This window comes from Achroia grisella, unplaced genomic scaffold (assembly GCF_030625045.1).
Source record: "Achroia grisella isolate CSIRO2021 unplaced genomic scaffold, CSIRO_AGI_Agris_v1 utg768, whole genome shotgun sequence".
Lineage (NCBI taxonomy): Eukaryota > Metazoa > Arthropoda > Insecta > Lepidoptera > Pyralidae > Achroia > Achroia grisella.
Window position 1 is genome coordinate 789,323 of NW_026713015.1, and position 21,714 is coordinate 811,036.

At 34.8% G+C, this 21,714-nt stretch overlaps 1 protein-coding gene and 1 long non-coding RNA gene across 2 annotated transcripts; both read left to right on the forward strand.

Annotated features, from left to right (window-relative positions):
• The first annotated feature begins 1,693 nt into the window (after positions 1–1,693).
• Positions 1,694–6,761, forward strand: LOC131850398 (uncharacterized). The gene is made up of 3 exons (XR_009357839.1): positions 1,694–1,767; positions 5,011–5,111; positions 6,711–6,761. It is a non-coding gene; the product is annotated as an uncharacterized LOC131850398 (long non-coding RNA).
• A 96-nt stretch (positions 6,762–6,857) lies between these two features.
• Positions 6,858–21,194, forward strand: LOC131850416 (serine protease snake-like). Its single transcript, XM_059200628.1, has 8 exons — positions 6,858–6,868; positions 7,329–7,408; positions 10,284–10,402; positions 12,685–12,791; positions 13,591–13,743; positions 15,176–15,305; positions 17,700–17,831; positions 21,030–21,194. The coding sequence occupies exons 1-8, from the start codon at positions 6,858–6,860 to the stop codon at positions 21,192–21,194; spliced, it is 897 nt and encodes a 298-aa protein (XP_059056611.1).
• The last annotated feature ends 520 nt before the right edge of the window (positions 21,195–21,714 follow it).

Here is a 21,714-nt window from a genome sequence, read left to right on the forward strand (position 1 = left end):
ATAGTTTTTATTACCTCATATATTTATATATATATATATATATATATATATAGAACTGAAGGTGCAGTGTATGAATATATATAATGTGGACAGACCAGTTTGATAATTAGGGTGACCCACTCTGATGAGAAATTTTTCGGGATTTAATAATAATCATAAATGAAATAATAGAAGAGAAAAATCTTCTATAATAATAATAATCTATAATAATAATACAATTCAAAATATCTTTATTCATGTAGGTCTATTACAGACTCTTATGATATGTCAAATCTACCGTCAGTTCGGAATGATTTCGAGATGAGAAGAACTGACAAGAAACTCAGCTCGTATTCTTTTCAAATAAATGTTGTACATGTTTACAATAATACAGATTCATTTTAAATTCAAATTTGGTAGAATAGAGTAACCACTAGCATATGCAATTGCAAAAGCATATAGTGTAATCAGTGTTCGTAACCCGAACAGACCAGTCCCCACAAGCAACACTCATTCACGAGTATGATGTCACAATATCAGTTACCATACTCCTCCGAAACGGCTTAACAGATTTATTACATTTTATATACATATTCAGTAAGTCTGAGAATCGGTTACTATCTATTTTTACCTCTGAGTGATAAGGGTTGTCCACCCCTGACATTACTTTTTATTATTTGGACAATTATTTTTATTTTTTATAATGTGGCATTAAAAAGTACATACAACCCTAAAGTTTCACCCTTCTATCACCAACCCCTAGTTTTTAATAGCGATTTTAATTTACATGGCAAAAAAATACTCGTGAACTAGTGCTGCTTGTAGAGATTTAATCTTATTGTATATTTATACTTGACCCTAGTAAATTAGTGCTGGTTGGTAGTTTGTATTCACACGTTTCGAATTGAAGAATGTGAACTTACAAGGATTGTTTAAAAGAGCAACACACAAGTTTCTTGCTTATTGTTCTTGTGATCAGACAGCTTTCCGAATAAAATATAATAAGAATTAAAAAAAAAAAATTATTACTAATCTAAAGTGCTTAAATTAAGTTTATTTGAATAAATGGTTCTAAACAACGTTTGTTATTTTTTTATAATTTTAACAATTAATAATTAATAATAATTAAATGAATAATAATAATAAATTTATAAATAAAAATTGTTATTGTCATCTAGTATGCATATAATAATAATGTATAAAAAGTACGGAAAGGTCACGACGTTTATTATTAGGATATCCCGATAAAATACAGACTACTGGTCACCCTACTGGAGATATAAAAGTTCAGTCTATTAATACATCTTACGTATGTAACCAGTAGATATATTTATAGTAACAGAAAACTATTCTTAGGTAATATATATATATCTAAAAAGCATACGAAAGAAAAAACTGATCAAAAAGAAAGAACATTATTTATACATATATATATAAAGTTATATAGTTATTTAAATATCAAATAGAAATAATCTTTATTCGACTAAACTCAATACAAGCACTTTTGAATATTTTTTATTCTACCACTCATTTGGAACGCAGACTTATCATAAGAAGAACGAGCGAAAAACTTGTGTGTTGCTCTTTTAAATAAATGTTGTTCTGCATTAAATATTTACGATTAGTTTGTTTTGTTTGTTAATAAAGTAATAATTATTAATTAACGTAGTAATATCAATTAAATTATTACATTTGATGTAACAGTAATGCGGAATATAAAATTAACTTTATGTATTACCATTTTGACGTGCAATGTGTTTAAAGACAGTTCGGAGGAGTCGCTTGAAGGTATGTTTAACGTCAGTTACCAGTTTAAAAAAATCTGAAGGGGGTGAAATAAAGAAAGAAAGATCCTTTATTTCACCCCCTTCAGGTTTTTTCTTAATTTTGTAGGTACACCGTGTGGTTTTTCAGTGGGGGCCGTTCGAGTATTAGATACGTAAGCAGAAAAACGCTCGAACGAAAGCAAAGCTCTTACCCCCTCCCTCCATCATCATCATCATCATCATCTGCTTCTTCCTTATCCCATTTATTTGTGGCGTAATATGTTTTTCGCTTCCATTCATCCCTGTTCGCAGTCATCGCGTTATTTACTTCCTTTCTTACCATATCATCTTTCACACAGTCCATCCATCTCTTTTTCGGCCTTCCTCTGCCCTTATAACCATCCATATTCATATGTAACACCTTTCTTAAAATATTATCCTCATTCCTAGGCATTACTTACCCTTACCCCCTCCCTTCATGATTACATAAACATTTTTCAGTTAATGTATTGTTTTTTTAGTAAAGACAATGTGAGTTGCCATTCGTGTAAGAAAGTAAATAACTGCCAATGACGTAATCATCATTTAGACTCCCCTACCCGCCGTGTCATCGAAAATAAGCAAAGTAAAGACTGTGTGTGAATTGTCCTGAGATGATTATTATTATTATTGTATTGTCTTGTTTTCTTAGCTTTTTTTTATCATAGAAATACCCAGAAATCACCGTGACTGATACAAACGAGGAATCGAAAGCGGGACCACCGAAAATGCGCTACTGCGTTGTACCATCGAGACTGTCAAATGAAATGTTAGTTCTTTATTTTTGTTTATTTATTGATTTATTTATTTGTACCAGCGGGTTCGCCCCTATATTAAAATATAATATTAGAATATTGTTATCTATTATAAAAACTCAAGCACTATCGTTGCCCGCTAACTTCCACCTCTATGAGGGGGAAAGGGGATTGTTAGTAATGGGAACTAGTAATCTCCATTGCTAGCAATGTACCATGTTATGTCGACCTCCACGCGGTTCCTCCTGGAAACCATTGTTATAAATTCCTAGTGAATTTGTCACGATGGGCTAACTGACCTGACCTCATGTTTGTCTTATCATCCTTCAGTGGTGCCCCGCCAGCGTAAACCGTTAGTGCAGGCGGGTGCAGCATTTCATTATCATCCCAAAAAAAAAAACACCTTTATGACAGCGTTAGGTTGGCTGGAAGATCTCTTGCAGCGATAAGCCCGTCCTTGCACACATTTTTGTATAACTGTCTTTATTTATTAATATAATAAGTGCAATAAAGTATATCTAAATATATAAAACTCAAAGGTGACTGACATAGTGATCTATCAACTCACAGCCCAAACCACTGGACGGATCGGGCTGAAATTTGGCATGCAGGTAGATGTTATGACGTAGGCATCCGCTAAGAAAGGATTTTGATTAATTCTACCCCCAAGGGGATAAAATAGGGGTGAAAGTTTGTATGAAACTTCGTCAATTTTAAACCGATCGGGCTGAGACTTTGCATACTTAAAACTAATATGACGTAGATTCCACTCCTAAAGGGATAAATTAACGCTAGCGAAGCCGCGAGCAAAAACTAGTATATATATGTATAATATAGCCTATGTGTTATTCTAACGCATAAACTATATTACGGTAAAGTTTCATCAAAATCCGTTCAGTAGTTTTTGCGTGACAGAGTAACAAACATCCATACTTACAAACTTTATAATATTAAGATTTATAAGTAAGATTTATTTATCTGCTCAACAATACATACAGGACATACATACATACATACTAAACGTAGACAAGATAAAATATTTACTACAATAAAATGCAAATCTTCTTTTGGACAACGACAATTAAAATTACTTATATAATAAAATCAGTAGTCAGATAAAAATTTACCCTCTTACTACATATAATAATAATAATCTGAGGACAATTCACACAGCGTCATCTAGACCCAAATTAAGCTAACTAAAGCTTGTGTTATGGGTACTAGGCAACTGATACAAATAAATACATATTATACATAGAAAAAACCCAGACCGATACAAACAATCATACTCATGAATACAAATGTTTGTCGAGGTCGTCAAATATAAATGTAAAATTAATGTTACTAATTACCTAGCTACACAATTATAAAAGGGATAAACAAATTCATGAGATGTCATAGTAAAAATTAAAGTTCGTCAAAGCTACGTAAAAATTGTGTAATTGAACCAACCATTGTGGAAGGAAATAACATCTGTAACACAGGGTTTCCCTAGCATAGATGTTACGGCCTATGATGTATTTTTTAGCCACACTGCAGTGATCGTAGGACAAGGGAAATAAGGAACCCACCAAAATTGCACAAATATAATATAGTATAGAGGGGGGAAGGAGATTGTTAGTAATGTGGATTGATAACCCCATTGCTAGTAATGTACCATGTCAGGTCGACCTCCACGCGGTTCCCCCTGGAAACCATCGTGTTAAAGTGAATTTGCACGATGGGCTAACTGACCTGACCTCATGCTCATCTTATCATCCTCCACTGGTGCCCCGCCAGCGTAAACCGTTAGCGCAGGCGGGTGCACCATTCCATTATCAACCCTAAAAAAAAAATATAGTATAGATGATCTACGTCGGCGACTTGAAGCACTTGACGTTTTCAATTACAATACACCACACTCGCGACACAAATACAGTTTGTTATAATATATAAGGAGCTCCTTGATTTTTAAAATTGATGCATGCGGTGGTCGTTTCACTTGTTAGATGGCGGCGAATGATCTGATTGGGGCTCCCTCGGTTCTGTAGCGCATCAGAGATGTTTGCAGCAGCGCGGGTAGATGGATTTGAAGCCATAATGCGTAAAAGAGCTGCATCACTGATGTCTAGAATTCGGGGGAGCTCAAACAGCATCCTAAAAACCGTTGCGAATATACCTGATTGTCCGCTCCGGAGGCACTGGATAACGTTGCATTATACCTGTTAACATGGACATATATTATATTAAATATATATACGTATCTGTATATTATAAGTTACTAACATAGTGTTATAAGTTTTTACTAACACAATATGGATGTAATCCGAATTAAAATCAAATAAATAAAATTGTGCAGGGTTAGGGGGGGGGGGGGGACATTGTGGCGTTATTTTTTTTTTTTATGGTTTTAGAAGACTTGCGAACAGCCTATAAATTAGTGACATTGTGTAAAAATGAACTAATATATTATTATTATTTACTAATTCCAGGGGACCGCTGCGATGCCGGTAATGGTGAAATGGGATTTTGTATTGAAATAACCTATTGCGTAGAAGCTATAACTGCTGCTATGAATGGAAGGCCGTTTAACGTTGAGTAATTCTTCATTATAATCATCACCATCGTATCCAGATTACTAATGATCGCCCCTTTTTATTATGAAGTTTCTACATAGATACTTGTTATCAACACAATCTATTTAAACAATTTATAGTTTAATGAGAATGTCATTGCGTTATAGTTTTCCCTTCGAGAAAATCGATAGTTTAATGAATGAATGAATGAATATCATTGCATAATAGTTCCTGTTTTGACCAAGCTGATAGTATAATGAGAATGTCATTGTAAGATAGTTCTCATTCGACAAAGCTGACAGTTTAATGAGAATATCATTGAATATCATTGCTGATAGTTTAATAGAATATCCATGATTGTTTTGACCAAGCTGATAGTATAATGAGAATGTCATTGTAAGATAGTTCTCATTCGACAAAGCTGACAGTTTAATGAGAATATCATTGCATGATAGTTCCTGTTTTGACCAATCTGATAGTATAATGAGAATGTCATTGTAAGATAGTTCTCATTCGACAAAGCTGACAGTTTAATGAGAATATTATTGCATGATAGTTTTTGCTTCGCGAAAACCGATAGTTTAATGAAAATATCATTGCATTATAGTTCTCAATTCGACAAAGCTGATAGTTTATTTAATGAGAATATCATTGCATGATAATTGATTGGGAATATTATTACAACATAGTTGTCGATTTATTTAAGTAGTTTATTAAGAATGTCATTGTAAGCAATCATCATTCGACGAAGCTGATAGTTTTATGAGAATGTTATTCTATTAAGTATATAATTAATTGAGAATGATATTTGTTGTCAATTGGATTGAGTTCTTAGTTTCATGAGAATGTAATTGCAGAATAGTTCTCGATTCGTAAAAAATGATAGTTTAATGTCATTTGATTAAGTATTTAGTTGATTGTCGGCCGATTCGATTAAGTTTTTAGTTTAACACGTTGACGGACAATTGTATAGGTCAATGCGGAGTTCACAATGTGGTCGCTATTCCAAAACGAACGAGTCGTTTTTGACACTACGGCTATAGCAGCACAAATTCGTATGAGTAAATGATACTTACTTAGTTCGTGTTTTGAAAACATCTTTTTCGTTGAAGTTCATATTTCACCTGTTATACGAGTTGCAGATTCATTATGCACGTGGTTGTGAGCAGAGGTGATACTTTTTCGATTTATTATTATTTATATAACTATACTGGTATGTATTTGTTTATTATTCATTTTATACTTTAAACAGAAATAAAAAAACAAATTTAGCATTTTAGGTTGGTTAACGATACTATAGGTTATACTGTTTACTTTTTTTTTTGGTTTTTCATTTGAAATATAAATAAATAATGATAATGTAAATGATAAATATATATTATATATATAATATAATATATAATATATAAGTTTATTTAATGAAAATAAAACTATACTTCTAACATTCTAAAAATCACTAAAAATATAGTGTCAATTTTCGAATTCTTGTTCCTACTGTCCGTCAACGTGTTAATAAGAATGTAAGGATGCAGGATAATTGTCGATTCGATCGAGTTCTTAATTTGACGAGAATGTATGATTCGTATGAGTTATGATACTTACTTATTTTTCTGCAGATCTGTTCGTATGACGGTTTATTTCCTACCGTATGCTGCTTGGAATCTGATATATATAAACATATATACTTTTTTAGATTTTTTATGTTTACAAAAAATATATAGGTGACCGTAAATTATATCACGTTATAATGTAACATCCGTGATATGTCTCATTCGTTGGCAACAACACCCAAGTTTCTTGCTCATTCTCCTTAGGACGAGTATACGTTCCGAATGAGTGGTATATTAGAATTATAATTATATCTATTATTATTATAATTATAATAATAATAAAATCTACTAATATCTAAAAATATAAATATTCAGTAGCGCTTATATTGAGTCTATTTGAATAAAGATTATTTTACCTCATCGGTGGTTTAACACATTCACACTTCAGATGTTCGTTGATTCGATTCCTCGCACGGTACAAACATATATATAAACATATATTCAAGTGTAAGATGTATATGTTTACAAAAAAAAAATATATAGGTATAAATTATATCAGTTATAATAATCTAGTACTCGTAACACTAGCTCTGCTTATCTTGGGACTAGATGGCGCAGTATTGTAGTCTAGGTGATTTTATATGTATTATTATTTCACAATTATCATACACATTTATGTTTCAGGAATAAACATAAAGACAAAGAAGGATGCAGTTCATCTGCTGAACGCACTGGACTGCAAAGAGGACAGCGGGCTGCAGACCGTAAGTTTTAAGAATATAATAAATAAATAACCCAGGACAATTAACACAGCGCCATCTAGTCCCACGGTAAGCAGAGCTTGTGTTATAGGTACTAAACAACTGTTATAAATACATAGATTTTTATTATATAAATAGGTACATAATTTACATCCATAGGGGTGAAAGGGAATTGTTAGTAATGTGGACTGATGATCCCATTGCTAGCAATGTACCATGTCAGATCGACCTCCACGCGGTTCCGCCTGGAAACCATCGTGATACATTCCCGGTGAATTTGTCAGTTTGGGCTAACTGATCTGACTTCATGTTCATTCTATCATCCTCCACTGGTGCTGCCAGCGTAAACCGCCAGCGCAGGAGGAGCACCACTCCATTATCAACCTTTAAAAAAAATACATCCATAATAAAACACTCAGACCGATACAAACAATTATACTCATGAATACACATACCGTGCGAGCAATCGAACCCGCGACTATCGGAAGTACAGAGGTGTACCACACCGCTAGACCGAGGGAATCGATTCTCTTAATTAAATTTCATTTTTAATAAAAATACAATCAAAGGAAAGTCAGTCAGAAATATAAAACAAACAAAGCTATTTATAGTATTGGCCAGATTTTAATTCTGAACCTTTTGTTGGGAATTAAAATCTGGTCATTACTATAAATAGCTTGCCAGCAACCTGTTTAGGTATCATTGTCATTGTTTTAATAATAAAATCTTTAAATAATAATAATAATAGACAGAAGACAATTGCTGAAAAAATAAACAAATATGCAGAGCTAAAGGAAGAAGTAACAAGAATTTGGAAACAGGAAAAAGTTTATATGATACCTGTAGATGAGAGGACTATGGGTATTATACCCAAACACCTACATCATAGCCTGAAACAATTAGATATACAAAAAACACTTTACATCACCCTTCAAAAAGCTGCCATCTTAAATACCTGTCGTACAGTCCGAAAATTTCTCGAAATTGATGAAAATGATATAACACACCAGGCACACAATAAGTACACACACACTCACACATACATACACGCGCACACACACATACACACACCCTGCAGTTACTTGGTTTCGGCCCGTAAGTGTGGAGAAAACCAGCAAAAGCTGAGAAAAAATAAATAATAATAACTCAGCGGGAGGCCGTGTGGAAAGAGAAGGAGTTGCACGGTAGGTTTTTCAAAGCCCTTCACGGGCCGTACGTCAACACGAAGACCTCCGTGCACTGGCTACAGTTCGGTGATCTCTTCGGAGAGACCGAGGGTTTTGTCTGTGCAATACAGGATCAGGTGGTTAAGACGAACAATTACCGAAAGCACATTCTGAAGGATGGCACTGAGGACATCTGTCGGGCATGTCGTCATCCCGGTGAGTCACTCAGACATGTGCTTTCGGGTTGTTCAGCTCTTGCCAACACTGAGTACTTGCACAGACACAACCAGGTAGCCAAAATACTCCATCAAGAACTAGCTCTGAAGTACGGCCTCGCGAATGAGAGGTTGCCGTACTATAAGTACGAGCCCCAGCCGGTCCTCGAAAGCGACAGCGTCAAGCTCTACTGGGACCGATCCATCATCACGGACAGGACCGTTCTTGCGAACAAACCTGATATCGTGGTGATGGATCGGGCACTTTCGAGGGTGTTTTTGGTGGACATCACCATACCGCATGACGAGAACCTCGTGAAAGCCGAAACTGAGAAAAAGAGAAAGTATCTCGACCTGGCTCGCGAGGTGACCGAAAACCAGTCTGGAACAACATCTCAGACGGTTGGGATTCCGGGGCGGCTCACTCCCGGGAAAGATGCAGAAAGCGGTGCTGTTAGATTCTGCCCTGCCTGCATTGTACGCCGGTTTCTCTCCCTGGGGCCCTGAACCCCGGCCGACTGTGCTTCTGCCGGGGGTATGTTGCCATCTCCTCTCCTTAAGAGGGGAGATGAGAATTTTTGGGAAAAAAAAAAATAATAATAATAATAATCTCAGGACAATTCACTCAGCGCCATCTAGACCCAAGTTAAGCTAGCTAGAGCTTGTGTTATGGGTACTAGATAACTGATACAAGTACATAGATTTTTTTTTTCGTAAATACATACTTATTATACATAGAAAACACCCAGACCGATACAAACAATCATACTCATGAATACAAATGTTTGTGCCGTGCGAAGAATCGAACCCGCGACCATCGGACGTAAAGTGCTAGACCGCTAGACCACCGAGGTCTAAATATTTAAAAATGTCGCATAAATGAAGCAAAACATAATGGGACATTATATTACAATAACAACCAATGTAAACCTATGTTTATCTATACATATAAATAACATTTGAGTGTCTTTTAAATATATAAAACTATAGAACTTTTAAAATAATAAATAAATCTTTTCTTCACTTGTCTTTTTTGTTAAAAACAAGTATATTTTGTCTTTGGACAAAATAAAGGTATATTTCTACAGAGATTGTTAATCATGTTTCATTTTGATCATGTACATGCGAATTGTCTGTCTGTTTAACATCTATACATATAAATAAAATTGGAGTGTCTGTTTGTAATATTGAAATAACCGTTTTTTTCTACATGCATATGAATATATATACGGTATATAACATTTTTTATAGTTTTTGTCTGTCTGTTTGTTCCGGCTAATCTCTGAAATGGCTGGAATGGGACTTTTTTTGGCAGATAGCTGATGTGATAAGGAGTAACTTAGGCTACTTTTATTTTATTTTAGAAAAGAATCTTATAAAAATAAATTTGATTTGTTTTTATTTTATTTATGTCATCAAGGTTAGTAACTTACTGTTCTCTCTCAATTTATTTATTAAATAAACTTATTTGTATTTGAAAGTCACTGTTTCATACAGAATGCTTGGATTACCAGCGAAAATTATGTCTATGCACTGCTGACGGGGCCGTCCAGCCTGCCGAGGCTCAGATCATCAGTTACGGAAAAAATTCCAACCCTGGAGAATTTGGCAACATGGTAAGTTCATGTAACAATAACAATAAAATTAAAAGGTTATTAATTGTTTAACCATTTGGTTATATATTCAATATTTTTCTATTTGTGTATTTAATTGAATTATGCTAATAAATGGTGGTAAAATAAATTTGTATTCATCATACTTAAACAAAATACCATAAATAATGTGGAAAGTAATAATGAAATTATTTAATAAGCGGCAGAACTAAGTCGACTCGCTAATTTAGTAATATGGGCACCCCATTGCAACTTGGAATCGTTCTTCTTGTGATGTTTAGACATGCTTTCCGAATGAGAGTAAATTTGATACATTTAGTTTTAGATTAAAAAAATGTAATGACTATTCAAAAGTGCTTCAATGTAAGTTTATTTGAATACATGATTTCTATTCTATTCTATTCTAATATCACTGGATAATTCACACAACGCTTACTAGTAACATTATAGCTTTTATCTTCCTTTCTTTAAAATCACTAGTATCCTGACGACTTATATATATTTTGAGAGCTAGGCGTAATCAGTAGTTGATTTACCGGCCGTGAAACCAAATTGGTTAGTCTTTAAAGTGTTGTAGCATTTGAGAGAAACACCTCAATGCCTACAATATTCACAATTACCTACCACAGTTTTTTCTCTGACTTTATTATTTTTTGGGAAAAACACCGTCAGAAATACATTTATTGAAAATAATTACTAAATATGGAGCAATAACATCTATCGGTGTTCCTTTAACAGACATGCCCCAATGGTCCAGTATTTTTTAAATTTAATTGTTTAAATGTTTTAGTAATCATCAATAAATGTAAATTTAAATGTCGGACAAGAAACAACTTGTCAATGATTTCACAGGAGAAGATCCAAAGAGGAAGAATATTACGAAAAAATTTTCAAAAATATTGACAATTTCTTTTGTGGACGTTACTAGTTTATCATTATAATTTAGCGTAAAATCGTTATATTGACTTTTACCATTTTTAATTAATGGTGTCCGTCACACTTTAATTTTTTTATTTAGATAAACACATTACATACCTTTTTAAAAGTTTTTGAGTATCTTTTTATACACACTATGGTATTTTTTTTCAATAAATCAAATAATATATTTCTACTTTTAAGAATTCCCTTTGTAGCCCATTCTGAAAATTTTGTCTAGTTTTTTTGTTAAAAGCCTTATTATATTCAAACTATTGGAAAGTATAAATACATTAGATGGAAGATAAAAATCTAATTTATCGAACTGATATTTTAAATTTATTTATCTTATAACCATCAAGTCTCTTTTTAATAAATTAATCAATTTTGTTTCAGTGATTTGGAAAAATAACTATTTGACCACAGTGACAGAAGGAAGGTTGTTCATTATTATTTTATCTAAATACTCACTGTTGCTAAATATGTTAAAAAGTAGCAGACGTGGCAGTGATACAGTGGGTTCGTGGAAGACATTACTCAAGTCAAAGGTGAAATAAACTCATTAATTTAGTTTTTGTGGTATTATGTGATAAAATGTCAACATTGAAATCACCACACACTATAATTTTTTTGTTAATATTAAATACTTTTTAAAATATCCTCCATAGCCTCTTCAAATAAAATAATCACCAAAACAAATAACTATATAACTGAATTTAATTGGTGGTTTGTATTCATACTTAAACTTAAAAATGTAAAGTAATAATAAAATTATTTACAACGCCTTGGTCGTTCTTCTTGTGATGAGACAGCTTTCCGAACGAGCGGTAGATTAAAAAAAACGTAATGACTATTCAAAAGTACTTCAATGTAAGTTTATTTGAATAAATGATTTCTATTCTAATATCACTGGATAATTGCTAACTAGTAACATTATGTGAACTGATGATCTTTTTATTGACAATTCACACAACGCCAATGTACCATGTCGTGATAAATTCTTGGTAATTTGTCAAGACAAGTTTTCATCCCCCTTTGACTTACAACCCTTTTTCTAGACATGCAATTCATCTTGTCATCTTCCACTGGTGGCCTTTTTCATCAGCAATTCATACCATATATACATAGAAAAGTTTTCACTCTTTCAACCCCTTACAACCCCATAGACAACAATTCACCATCTAGTAACACCATTGATCTTTCATACAAATATTTAGACAACGTCAATGTACCATGTACCGATAAATTCTTGGAATCGACCCTGCGACCACCGGAAGTAACATAACGTTATTCTAAACAGCTAGACCACTTAGCTATTATAGATAGAAACTAGTTGCAGTTCCACTAACAGAAACATAAAATATGTCCAGGCTCTACTTGGGTACGGCGATGATAAAACAAGACAATGGTCATGCGGAGGCAGCATCATCAGCGATCGGTACATCCTCACCGCTGGTCACTGCATCAGTGGTAAACTGTAAGTGGTCATTATAGGAAACTGACTGTAGAATATAGACAATTACAAAAGAGTTAGTGATTACACTAATAAAAGCTTACGCAACAATATCAAACTGATTTTACCTAAATGTCGTTTAACTAAAGTTAGAAATTCGTTTTATGGCAATTGCGTACACAACGAAAGACTCTGGGATTTTGTTGTTTACAACAAAATACTAGAGTCTTTTATAAATCTGCCTGAAAAAGATTTAAATGTCATATAAAACACTACCTTTGCAAAAAAGCTTAATATAAAATTTGAAGAATTCGTTAACGATAATAATGTTTTTATAGAAAAACTTAAAATCCATAGCACTGACAATATTATGATTACATTAATAATGAGTGCGCAGCGATTTCTAAGTTGATTATAGCATGCCTCTTACTCCTTATACTGTAATTATTTATATAAAAAAACATCTATTCAAAAGTGCAACACACATGTTTCTTGCTCATTCTTCTTGTGATGAATCTACATTCCGAATGAGTGGTAGAATCAAAATAAGACTATTCAAAAGTGCTTGTAATTAGTTTAGTTGAATAAAGATTATTTCTATTTCTTTACCGAGCAAAATGTGGACATGTCAGTTGACAATGACACTGACTATCCCACCAAAGATAAGAGTCGTGAAGTTATCTTACTATTTCCGATACTACAGTGAAAGTACCAGGAGAACATGACTCGCAAGTAGGCTACAGCCTACCGCCGACTATTGGACCATGTGTTTTTTTATTCCAATATATTGAAAGAAATGTTGTATATTAAATTATAATTTCAGGGGGAAAGTAAAGATGGTAGCTCTGGGTGTGCTAGCCCGGTCAGATCTTGAGAAAGAGGGGCTGATATTTGAAGTGAAGAGAATCATTCCGCATCCTGAGTTCAAACCGCCCAGCAAGTACAATGATATAGCTTTATTGGAGGTGGACCGCGAGTGAGTATGAAACATTTTCATAGAATAGAGTAGAGTAAGGAGTTAAACAAGTAAGAAGTAGGAGAAAGTAAGGAATAAGCTAAAGGTGAACTTACGGAAAAAACAGTGTTCTATATTCCGAACCTCCTTAGTCTAAGCAGGTTGTATCTACGGTTTGCTTACTGGAGCAAAGGGTGCTCGGTAATACTGGCCACAAATAAATACATGTGGCCTCTTAAATTTCCAATATAGAAAAAAAAACAATTGAAAATAAGAACTGGAATAAAAGGACGCTCCGTATTTTTAACTATATAAAACAAGATAATTAATGATTTATATAATATAATATATAAAAAAAAAGAAAATTGCCGAATTACGACAAAAAGTGAACTGTGAAATTAAACAAAACCTGGACTATTACAAATAGTGAACTTTGAAAATAATGTTAAAATGAGATTTCATATAATTGTATATGCAGTGTAAGAATTCATAATGTAACAATACAACACAATGTAATGAAAACTGTGAAATTAGTAGTAGTGTAAGATTTATATAATTGTAAATCTAATCCTCCTAATAAAGATGGGTGACACTGCATGTTGTCAACTCACCCGGCCGGCCAGCGGTGGTTCTGGGCCAGACGGATAAGGTCTGCCTCGGTGTCACTGTTAGGCAAATTGTAACATCTCGGCTGGAGTTGTACAAAAGTGGAAATTAAATAAATATAATAATATTAAAGTAAATTAAAAAAGGCACGGACGAATATGTCTGTGGAAAATTGTATTAAAAAAAATATAATACAATAGTTTTTATGAAAATATACACTCTAGAGTGCGTGGCCACTAAACTGTACTACACATGGGGACGTTCCTGAGCAAAGGTGAGTAAGTTTGGTGTGTGTGATTGTGACATTGCTTACTTTGGGGTGTTCACAGTGTGGAAGATGTTCTTCCAGGTCGAAATCGTATTTCTGCTTCCTTTTCCAGTAATTATTTTCATTTCAATAAATACAGTTTATTTATTACTTTATAAGGATTCATAATCCATAGTAAGAAATAAGTGAAAGGTATACTTCGTGGTAAAAGTGTAATATTTTGCGGAAATAGGAATTATTTGTAATTGGGTATCATGGAACTTTGCTAGCATGAATGCCCAAAGACTAAAGTCGTATCCGTCAGGCGGCAGTATCCGTTAGAAAGTAGTATCCGTCAGGCGACAGTATCCGTCACGCGGGAGTATCCCCCAAGCAGGAATATCCGTCAGGCAGGAGTTAACCTTCAGCCGCTCCATAAGTCCTTCCTTTGGATTGGAGCGCTATTTGCACTCGCCCCTATCCTCCGGTGAAGCTGTAAAGTCCAACTGCGGCCAGCATTAGAGTAGTCTGAAGAAAAAACTTTCAACCCCAAAACTTCATGTCATGACATATAGTTCATCACATATACTTCAATTACAGAATTCCATTGACACGGAGTATCCAGCCAGCCTGCTTGGATGTAGACGAGATGGACGACCATCAGGGAGCAACAGCCACCGGCTGGGGCGCCCTGGAGTACGGAGAAGACAATGCTGATATACTCCAGAAGGTATAAATGTGATGATGATCTAATGATGTAATCCCGGCCGATTTCGGCCGCGGTGATCAACTTCAACACCGATTTTGCCGTTGATGTGCTCGCATCATGCGATGTGTATGATAAACTATTGTTATTAGGGGGAAAGGGATTGTTAGTAATGGGAGCTAGTAATATCCATTGCTAGCAATGTACCATGTTAGGTTGACCTCCACGCGGTTCCTTCTCGAAACCATTGTTATAAATTCCTAGTGAATTTGTCACGATGGGCTAACTGACCTGACCTCATGTTCATCTTATCATCCTCCACTGGTACCCCGCCAGTGTAAACTGTTAGCACAAGCGGGTGCACCAATCCATTATCATCCCTTAAAAAAAAACTATTGTTATCAGGGGGGATTGTTAGTAATGGGAATTAGTAATCCCCATTGCTAGCAATGTTATGTCGACCTCCACGCGGTTCCTCCTGGAAACCATTGTTATAAATTCCTAGTGAATTTATGTGCTAACTGACCTGAGCTCATGTTCTTCTTATCATCCTCTACTGATGCCCGCCAGCGTAAACCGTTAACACAGGCGGGTGCACCATTACATTATCATACACAAAAAAAAACTATTGTCATCAAAATTAAATTATAAGTTCTTGACTGATATAGTGATCTATCAACGCACAGCCTAAACCACTGGTCGGATCGGGCTGAAATTTGGCATGCAGGTAGATGTTATAACGTAGGCATCCGCTAAGAAAGGATTTTGATTAATTCTACCCCCAAGGGGATAAATTAGGGGATGAAAGTTTGAATGAAACTTTATCAATTTTAAACCGATCGGGCTGAGACTTTGCATGCATAAAGCAACTATGACGTAGGCATCTCCTCCCCTCTTGGGGGTACCCAAGAGGATAAATTAAGGGATGAAAGTTTGTATGATACTTTGTCAATTTTAAACCGATCGGGCTGAGACTTTGCATGCATAAAGCTACTATGACGTAGGCATCCCCTAAAAAAGGATTTTGATTAATTGTACCCCCAAGGGGATAAAAGTTTGTATAAATTTTCTTAGATTTTGCAGGCCCTAATTTTTTAGACACGCTAAACAAAAGTAAAGCCGCAAAAACTACACCTAATTAATAATAATACTTACTACTACACGAGCGAAGCCGCGGGCAAAAGCTAGTTATAGGTATAAGTATAATAGTAGTATAATATAATAACTACCCTGGAAAATTAACACAGCGCCATCTAGTCCCAAGTTATGCAGAGTCTGTGTTATGGGTACTAGACAACTGATATAAATACTTAGATACATTGTTTTTGTAATGACTGCATTATTATTATTATTATATTATATTTATATTATAAAACAAAGTCGCTGTCGCTGTCAGTCCGTCCCTATTTATGCTTAAATCTTTAAAACTACGCAACTGATTTTGAAGCCGTTTCTTTTTAATAGAGTGATTCAAGAGGAAGGTTTATGAGTATAATACATATACACCCGTGCGAAGTCCGGGTGGGTAGCTAGTTACATATATGTGTAGTGTTAGTTAGGACGGCGTCGGTGGTTTTGCGGCGCACCTTATTTCCTATGATCACGGGTTCGATTCCAGTTCGAGTACATTTGTATTCATGAGTATGATGGTTTGTATTGGCCTGGATATTAATACAGTTACAGAAAAAATACTTAATAGATTTATTTTGTTTAATTCCTTGACCAGACTACGTTGAACAGTTAACTTGGTTTCCAAACTCCATTCATTGCCTGATGATGCCTCGTTCAGAGACGAAATACGTGTCGCAATATGGGTGTAGACTCAATAACGGTCGGAATTTGATCACCACTTGAGAAGGTCGTAACTGTAGTCAAGATTTCGCACTGAATATTAGTGGTCTCACACATGATAATTGTAGCGGAATTAAACAAAATAATATAACTATATTAAGAAATGAAATGGGCTTCTGCAAAATAACACTTCATTACAAAGTATAAAACAAAGCGCTGTCGCTGTCTGTCCCTATGTATGCTTAAATCTTTAAAACTGCGCAACGGATTTTGAAGCGGTTTTTTGTTAATAGATAGTGTGATTCTAGAGGAAGGTTTATATGTATAGTACATGTACAACCGTGCAAAGCCGGGGCCAGTAACTAGTAATTCAATAAAACATTTATCAATTAATATTATAAACGTGAAAGTTTGTGAGTATGGATGTTTGTTACTTTTTTACGCAAAAATTACTGAACAGATTTTGATGTAATTTTACAGTAATGTAAACATCAAAATAACATATAGACTATAAATTTGAAGCATAGAGCATAAATAAATCTGCACCCACTCGCGAGTATGTTACAGGTTTTAGCACCTGATAATAGCCTAAAACACCAAAAAAAAACTTATATTCTTCAATTCCAGACCAAGCTGTACAGATTCTCTGATGAGGAGTGCGCAGCCAAATATTCAGAAGGCAGGCTCTTGAGGTCCGGCATCAATCACAGCACGCAGGTCTGCTACGGACACCGGAGTCACCCTGCTGACACCTGCCAGGTAATTGATTAATAATCCTGGACAATTAACACAGCGCCATCTAGGCCCAAGATAAACAGAGCTTGTAGGTACTAGACAACTGATATAAATACGTAAATACATTTTATAAATACACAATATACATAAAAATCTAGAATAATATAATCATACTCATGTTTGTATCGTGCAAGGAATTGAACCCGAGACTATTGGTAAAGCGGTGTGCTTAAACCGCAAAACCAATTAGACCCCCAATCTAAATATATATAACTCAAAGGTGACTGAGATCGGGCTGAAATTTGGCATGCAGGTAGATGTTATGACGTAGGCATCCGCTAAGAAAAGATTTTGATTAATTCTACCCCCAAGGGGATAAAATAGGGGATGAAAGTTTGCATGCATGACATAGGCATCTCCTAAGAAAGGACTTTGATAAATTCCACCCCTAAGGGGATAAATTAACACGAGCGAAGCCGCGGGCAAAAGATAGTACAAAATAAACTGTTATAATTACCAAAGTATACTTAGTACAAACTCGTCTGTGTGTGCACCTCAGTCTTACTTATTTCAGCCAAGCAGCTTGCTTTGTAAGCTGTTTTGGGTTGTAGGGTGCAGATTAAGCAGTGAAATTACAGGATAAGAGGCGTGACATCTTAGTACTCTGGAATGATAACGCATGAGTTGTATCACGGGTATCACATGATAACGTGATGTCTGTAGTGTTCATGTTTATAGGCGACGGTTACCACTTACCATCAGGTGGGACGTAAGTTTCATTACAATGACAAAAAAAAATAAAGACGAAAATTACATTGAAAGTACCAGGAGAACATGAGTTTATAGACAGTTTGTTGAGAGATATGGCCTGTGAAATTACAGTGTATGGAGACCGGACCTCGTAGTCCTTCAGATCGGCACCAAGAGTGCTGTTACGTGCGTCACGTGACGGCTACAATTTACCATCAGGCGGGCCGTTAGATTGCCATTCCAATAGCATAAAAAGGGGCGAGTGCATATGACATTCCAAACCCACGAAAGGATGATGTCCTTAGTTCATGTATATAGGCAACTGTTGCTCATTCATTGCTAGGTACCATGTTAGGTTGAACTCCAAGCGGGTCCTACTGGAAACCATCGTGATAAATTCCTGATGAATTTACCACGATGGGATGACCTGATCATCTTATCACTACGACTGATTTAATCTTATTGCATATTTATATTTGACCCAAAAAATTAGTGCTTGTTGGTAGTTTGTATGCACACGTTTCGACTTGTAAATGTAAACTTATAAGGATTATTTAAAAGAGCAACACACAAGTTTCTTGCTCGTTCTTCTTGTGATGAGACAGCTTTCCGAACGAGTGGTAGATAAAAAACAAATTGTTATGACTATTCAAAAGTGCTTAAATTAAGTTTATTTGAATAAATGATTTTCTATTCTATTCTATTCATGTTGCTTCTTAATTTTGTACCATGCCCATACATATTGTGCTATGAGTGAATTCAAATTTATATTAAAAAGTATTTTGTGTAAGAAAGACTATTAAAGGATAGACGAATTCATAGATGAAAACATATCAAGTAAATAATTAGTTTATTAGCATACAACGTTATAATTTAACTTTCTTGATTTAATTATTTTAGAACTTAGAGAGTTTTAAAAAACTCAAAGATTCTGTACAAGTAGAATACTATAACTATAATAAATTTAAGCTGAATTTTAGTGTTTTAATTGTCATGTCAATCAAAATGTCATTCTGTGGCGTAATTGGGCGGATCATTTTCTAATAAATGCTCGAGCGCAGAATCTGCTCATCCGTAAATCTGACAGAGAGGGACTGGTCTTCAAATCTTATATTAAACAATTTTTGTGTACCAGTTGGTTATATATACAATATTTTTTACATTTGGTATTTAATTGAATTATAAGACGATTCACACACTTATATAAAAATGTAAATAATAATAAAATTATTTATTAGCATACAACCTTATAATTTCTTTTTCTTCTTGTGATGAGCTTTCTTGATTTAATTAAAAAATGAAATATTGAAAGTGCTTCAATGTAAGTTTATTTGAATAAATGATTTTCGCATGCATTCTTATGTAAAATGTGAATCTGGCTGGCTCATCCGTCATACTCGTGAACGGGTGCCGCTTGTAGGGACTGGTCTGCTCTAATCACTATGACTGATTTACTCTTATTAATTGTTTAACCAGTTGGTTATATATTCAATATTTTTTCTATTTGAGTATTTAATTGAATTAAACTAATATGGTGGTTTGAATAAATCATATCAAATATCAATAATAAAATTATTTAAAAGAGCAATACGCAAGTTTCTTACTCGTTCTTCTTGTGATGAATCTGCATTCCGAATGAGCGGTAGTATAAAAAAATGTGACTATTCAAAAGTGTTTGTATTAAGTTTATTTGAATAAAGATTATTTCTATTCTATCCTTCTATCCTATTCTGTTCTGTTCTGTGCGATTCTATTCTATCCTATCCTATTCTAGCCTAGCCTATCCTATCCTATCCTATCCTGTCCTGTCCTGTCCTATCCTATCCTATCCTATGCTATCCTATCCTGTCTTGTCCTATCCTGACCTATCCTGTCCGATCCTGCCCTATCCTGTCCTATCCTGTCCAATCCTGTCCTATCCTGTCCTATCCTGTCCTATCCTGTCCTGACCTGTCCTGTCCTATCCTGTCCTGTGCTGTCCTGTCCTATCCTGTCCTATCCTGTCCTATCCTATTCGATTTTATTCTATTCATGCTAATCTTCTCATTGCACACTGGTGATCTGCAACAACCGATCTACAAAGCACGCTACTTGGCGGCTGAAATAGTAACTATATACTAAATAACTACTACACTAACTATATACTATATAGACTGTAAAAACTCGTCTGCGTATGTACGCAGACGAGTTTTTACAGTCTCTGCTAAGAACCATATAAATACTTGTGCAAGAGCGGATTGTCAATAATGTGGGCTCATGATCCCATTACTAGCGATGTACCATTTCAGGTTGACCTCCACTGTCCAGGGGGACACCATCGTGATAAATACCTGGTAAATTTGTCACGATGGGCTAACTGACTTGACCTCATGCTCATCTTATCATCCTCCACTGGTGCCCCGCCAGCGTAAACCGTCAGCGCAGGCGGGAGCAACATTCCATTATCAACCATTAAAAAAAATGCTTGTGCAGGGTGACAGCGGTGGGCCTCTCCTAATCCGCAACAAGTTCCGCTGTCTGCACTCCATCATTGGAGTCACATCCTTTGGATCTACCTGCGGGATGGCAGGCGAGCCCGGGGTATATACCAAACTCAGTTCATACTTGCCCTGGATTGAGAGCATCGTGTGGCCGTGAACACTATATTGTTTAAATTAAACATACATATTGCGAGAGAACTTGTATTATTTATTAGCTGTTCCCGCGACTTCGTCTGCGTGGAATACTGACTGACTAAATAAAGAAAAAATGTTTAATACTATAAATCCTAAACTAAAAAAAGAAAATAAAATAGTCTAGCTACAAAAATAAACTTTCATCCCCCATTTTATGTTACGGGTAAAATTTTTACTAACTAAATATCATATTTAATTATATTTAATCAACCTCTTTAAAAATGACGATACTTCCATACAACTTTCATCTCCCCTTTAGATCCCTTACAGCCTTTTTCGCATTAAAAATGAGCGTATATCCTTTCTCAGGGTCTAGACTATCTGTGTACCAAATTTGATTAAAATCGGTTCAGTAGTTTTGGCGTGAAAGCGCGACAGACAAGAATTACTTAGGCAATTATAATGTTAGTAAAGATTTAATGGAAGGTGTTATTTTGCGGAAGTGAATTTCAAAATTTTATTAATAAAATATATTTCTGCAT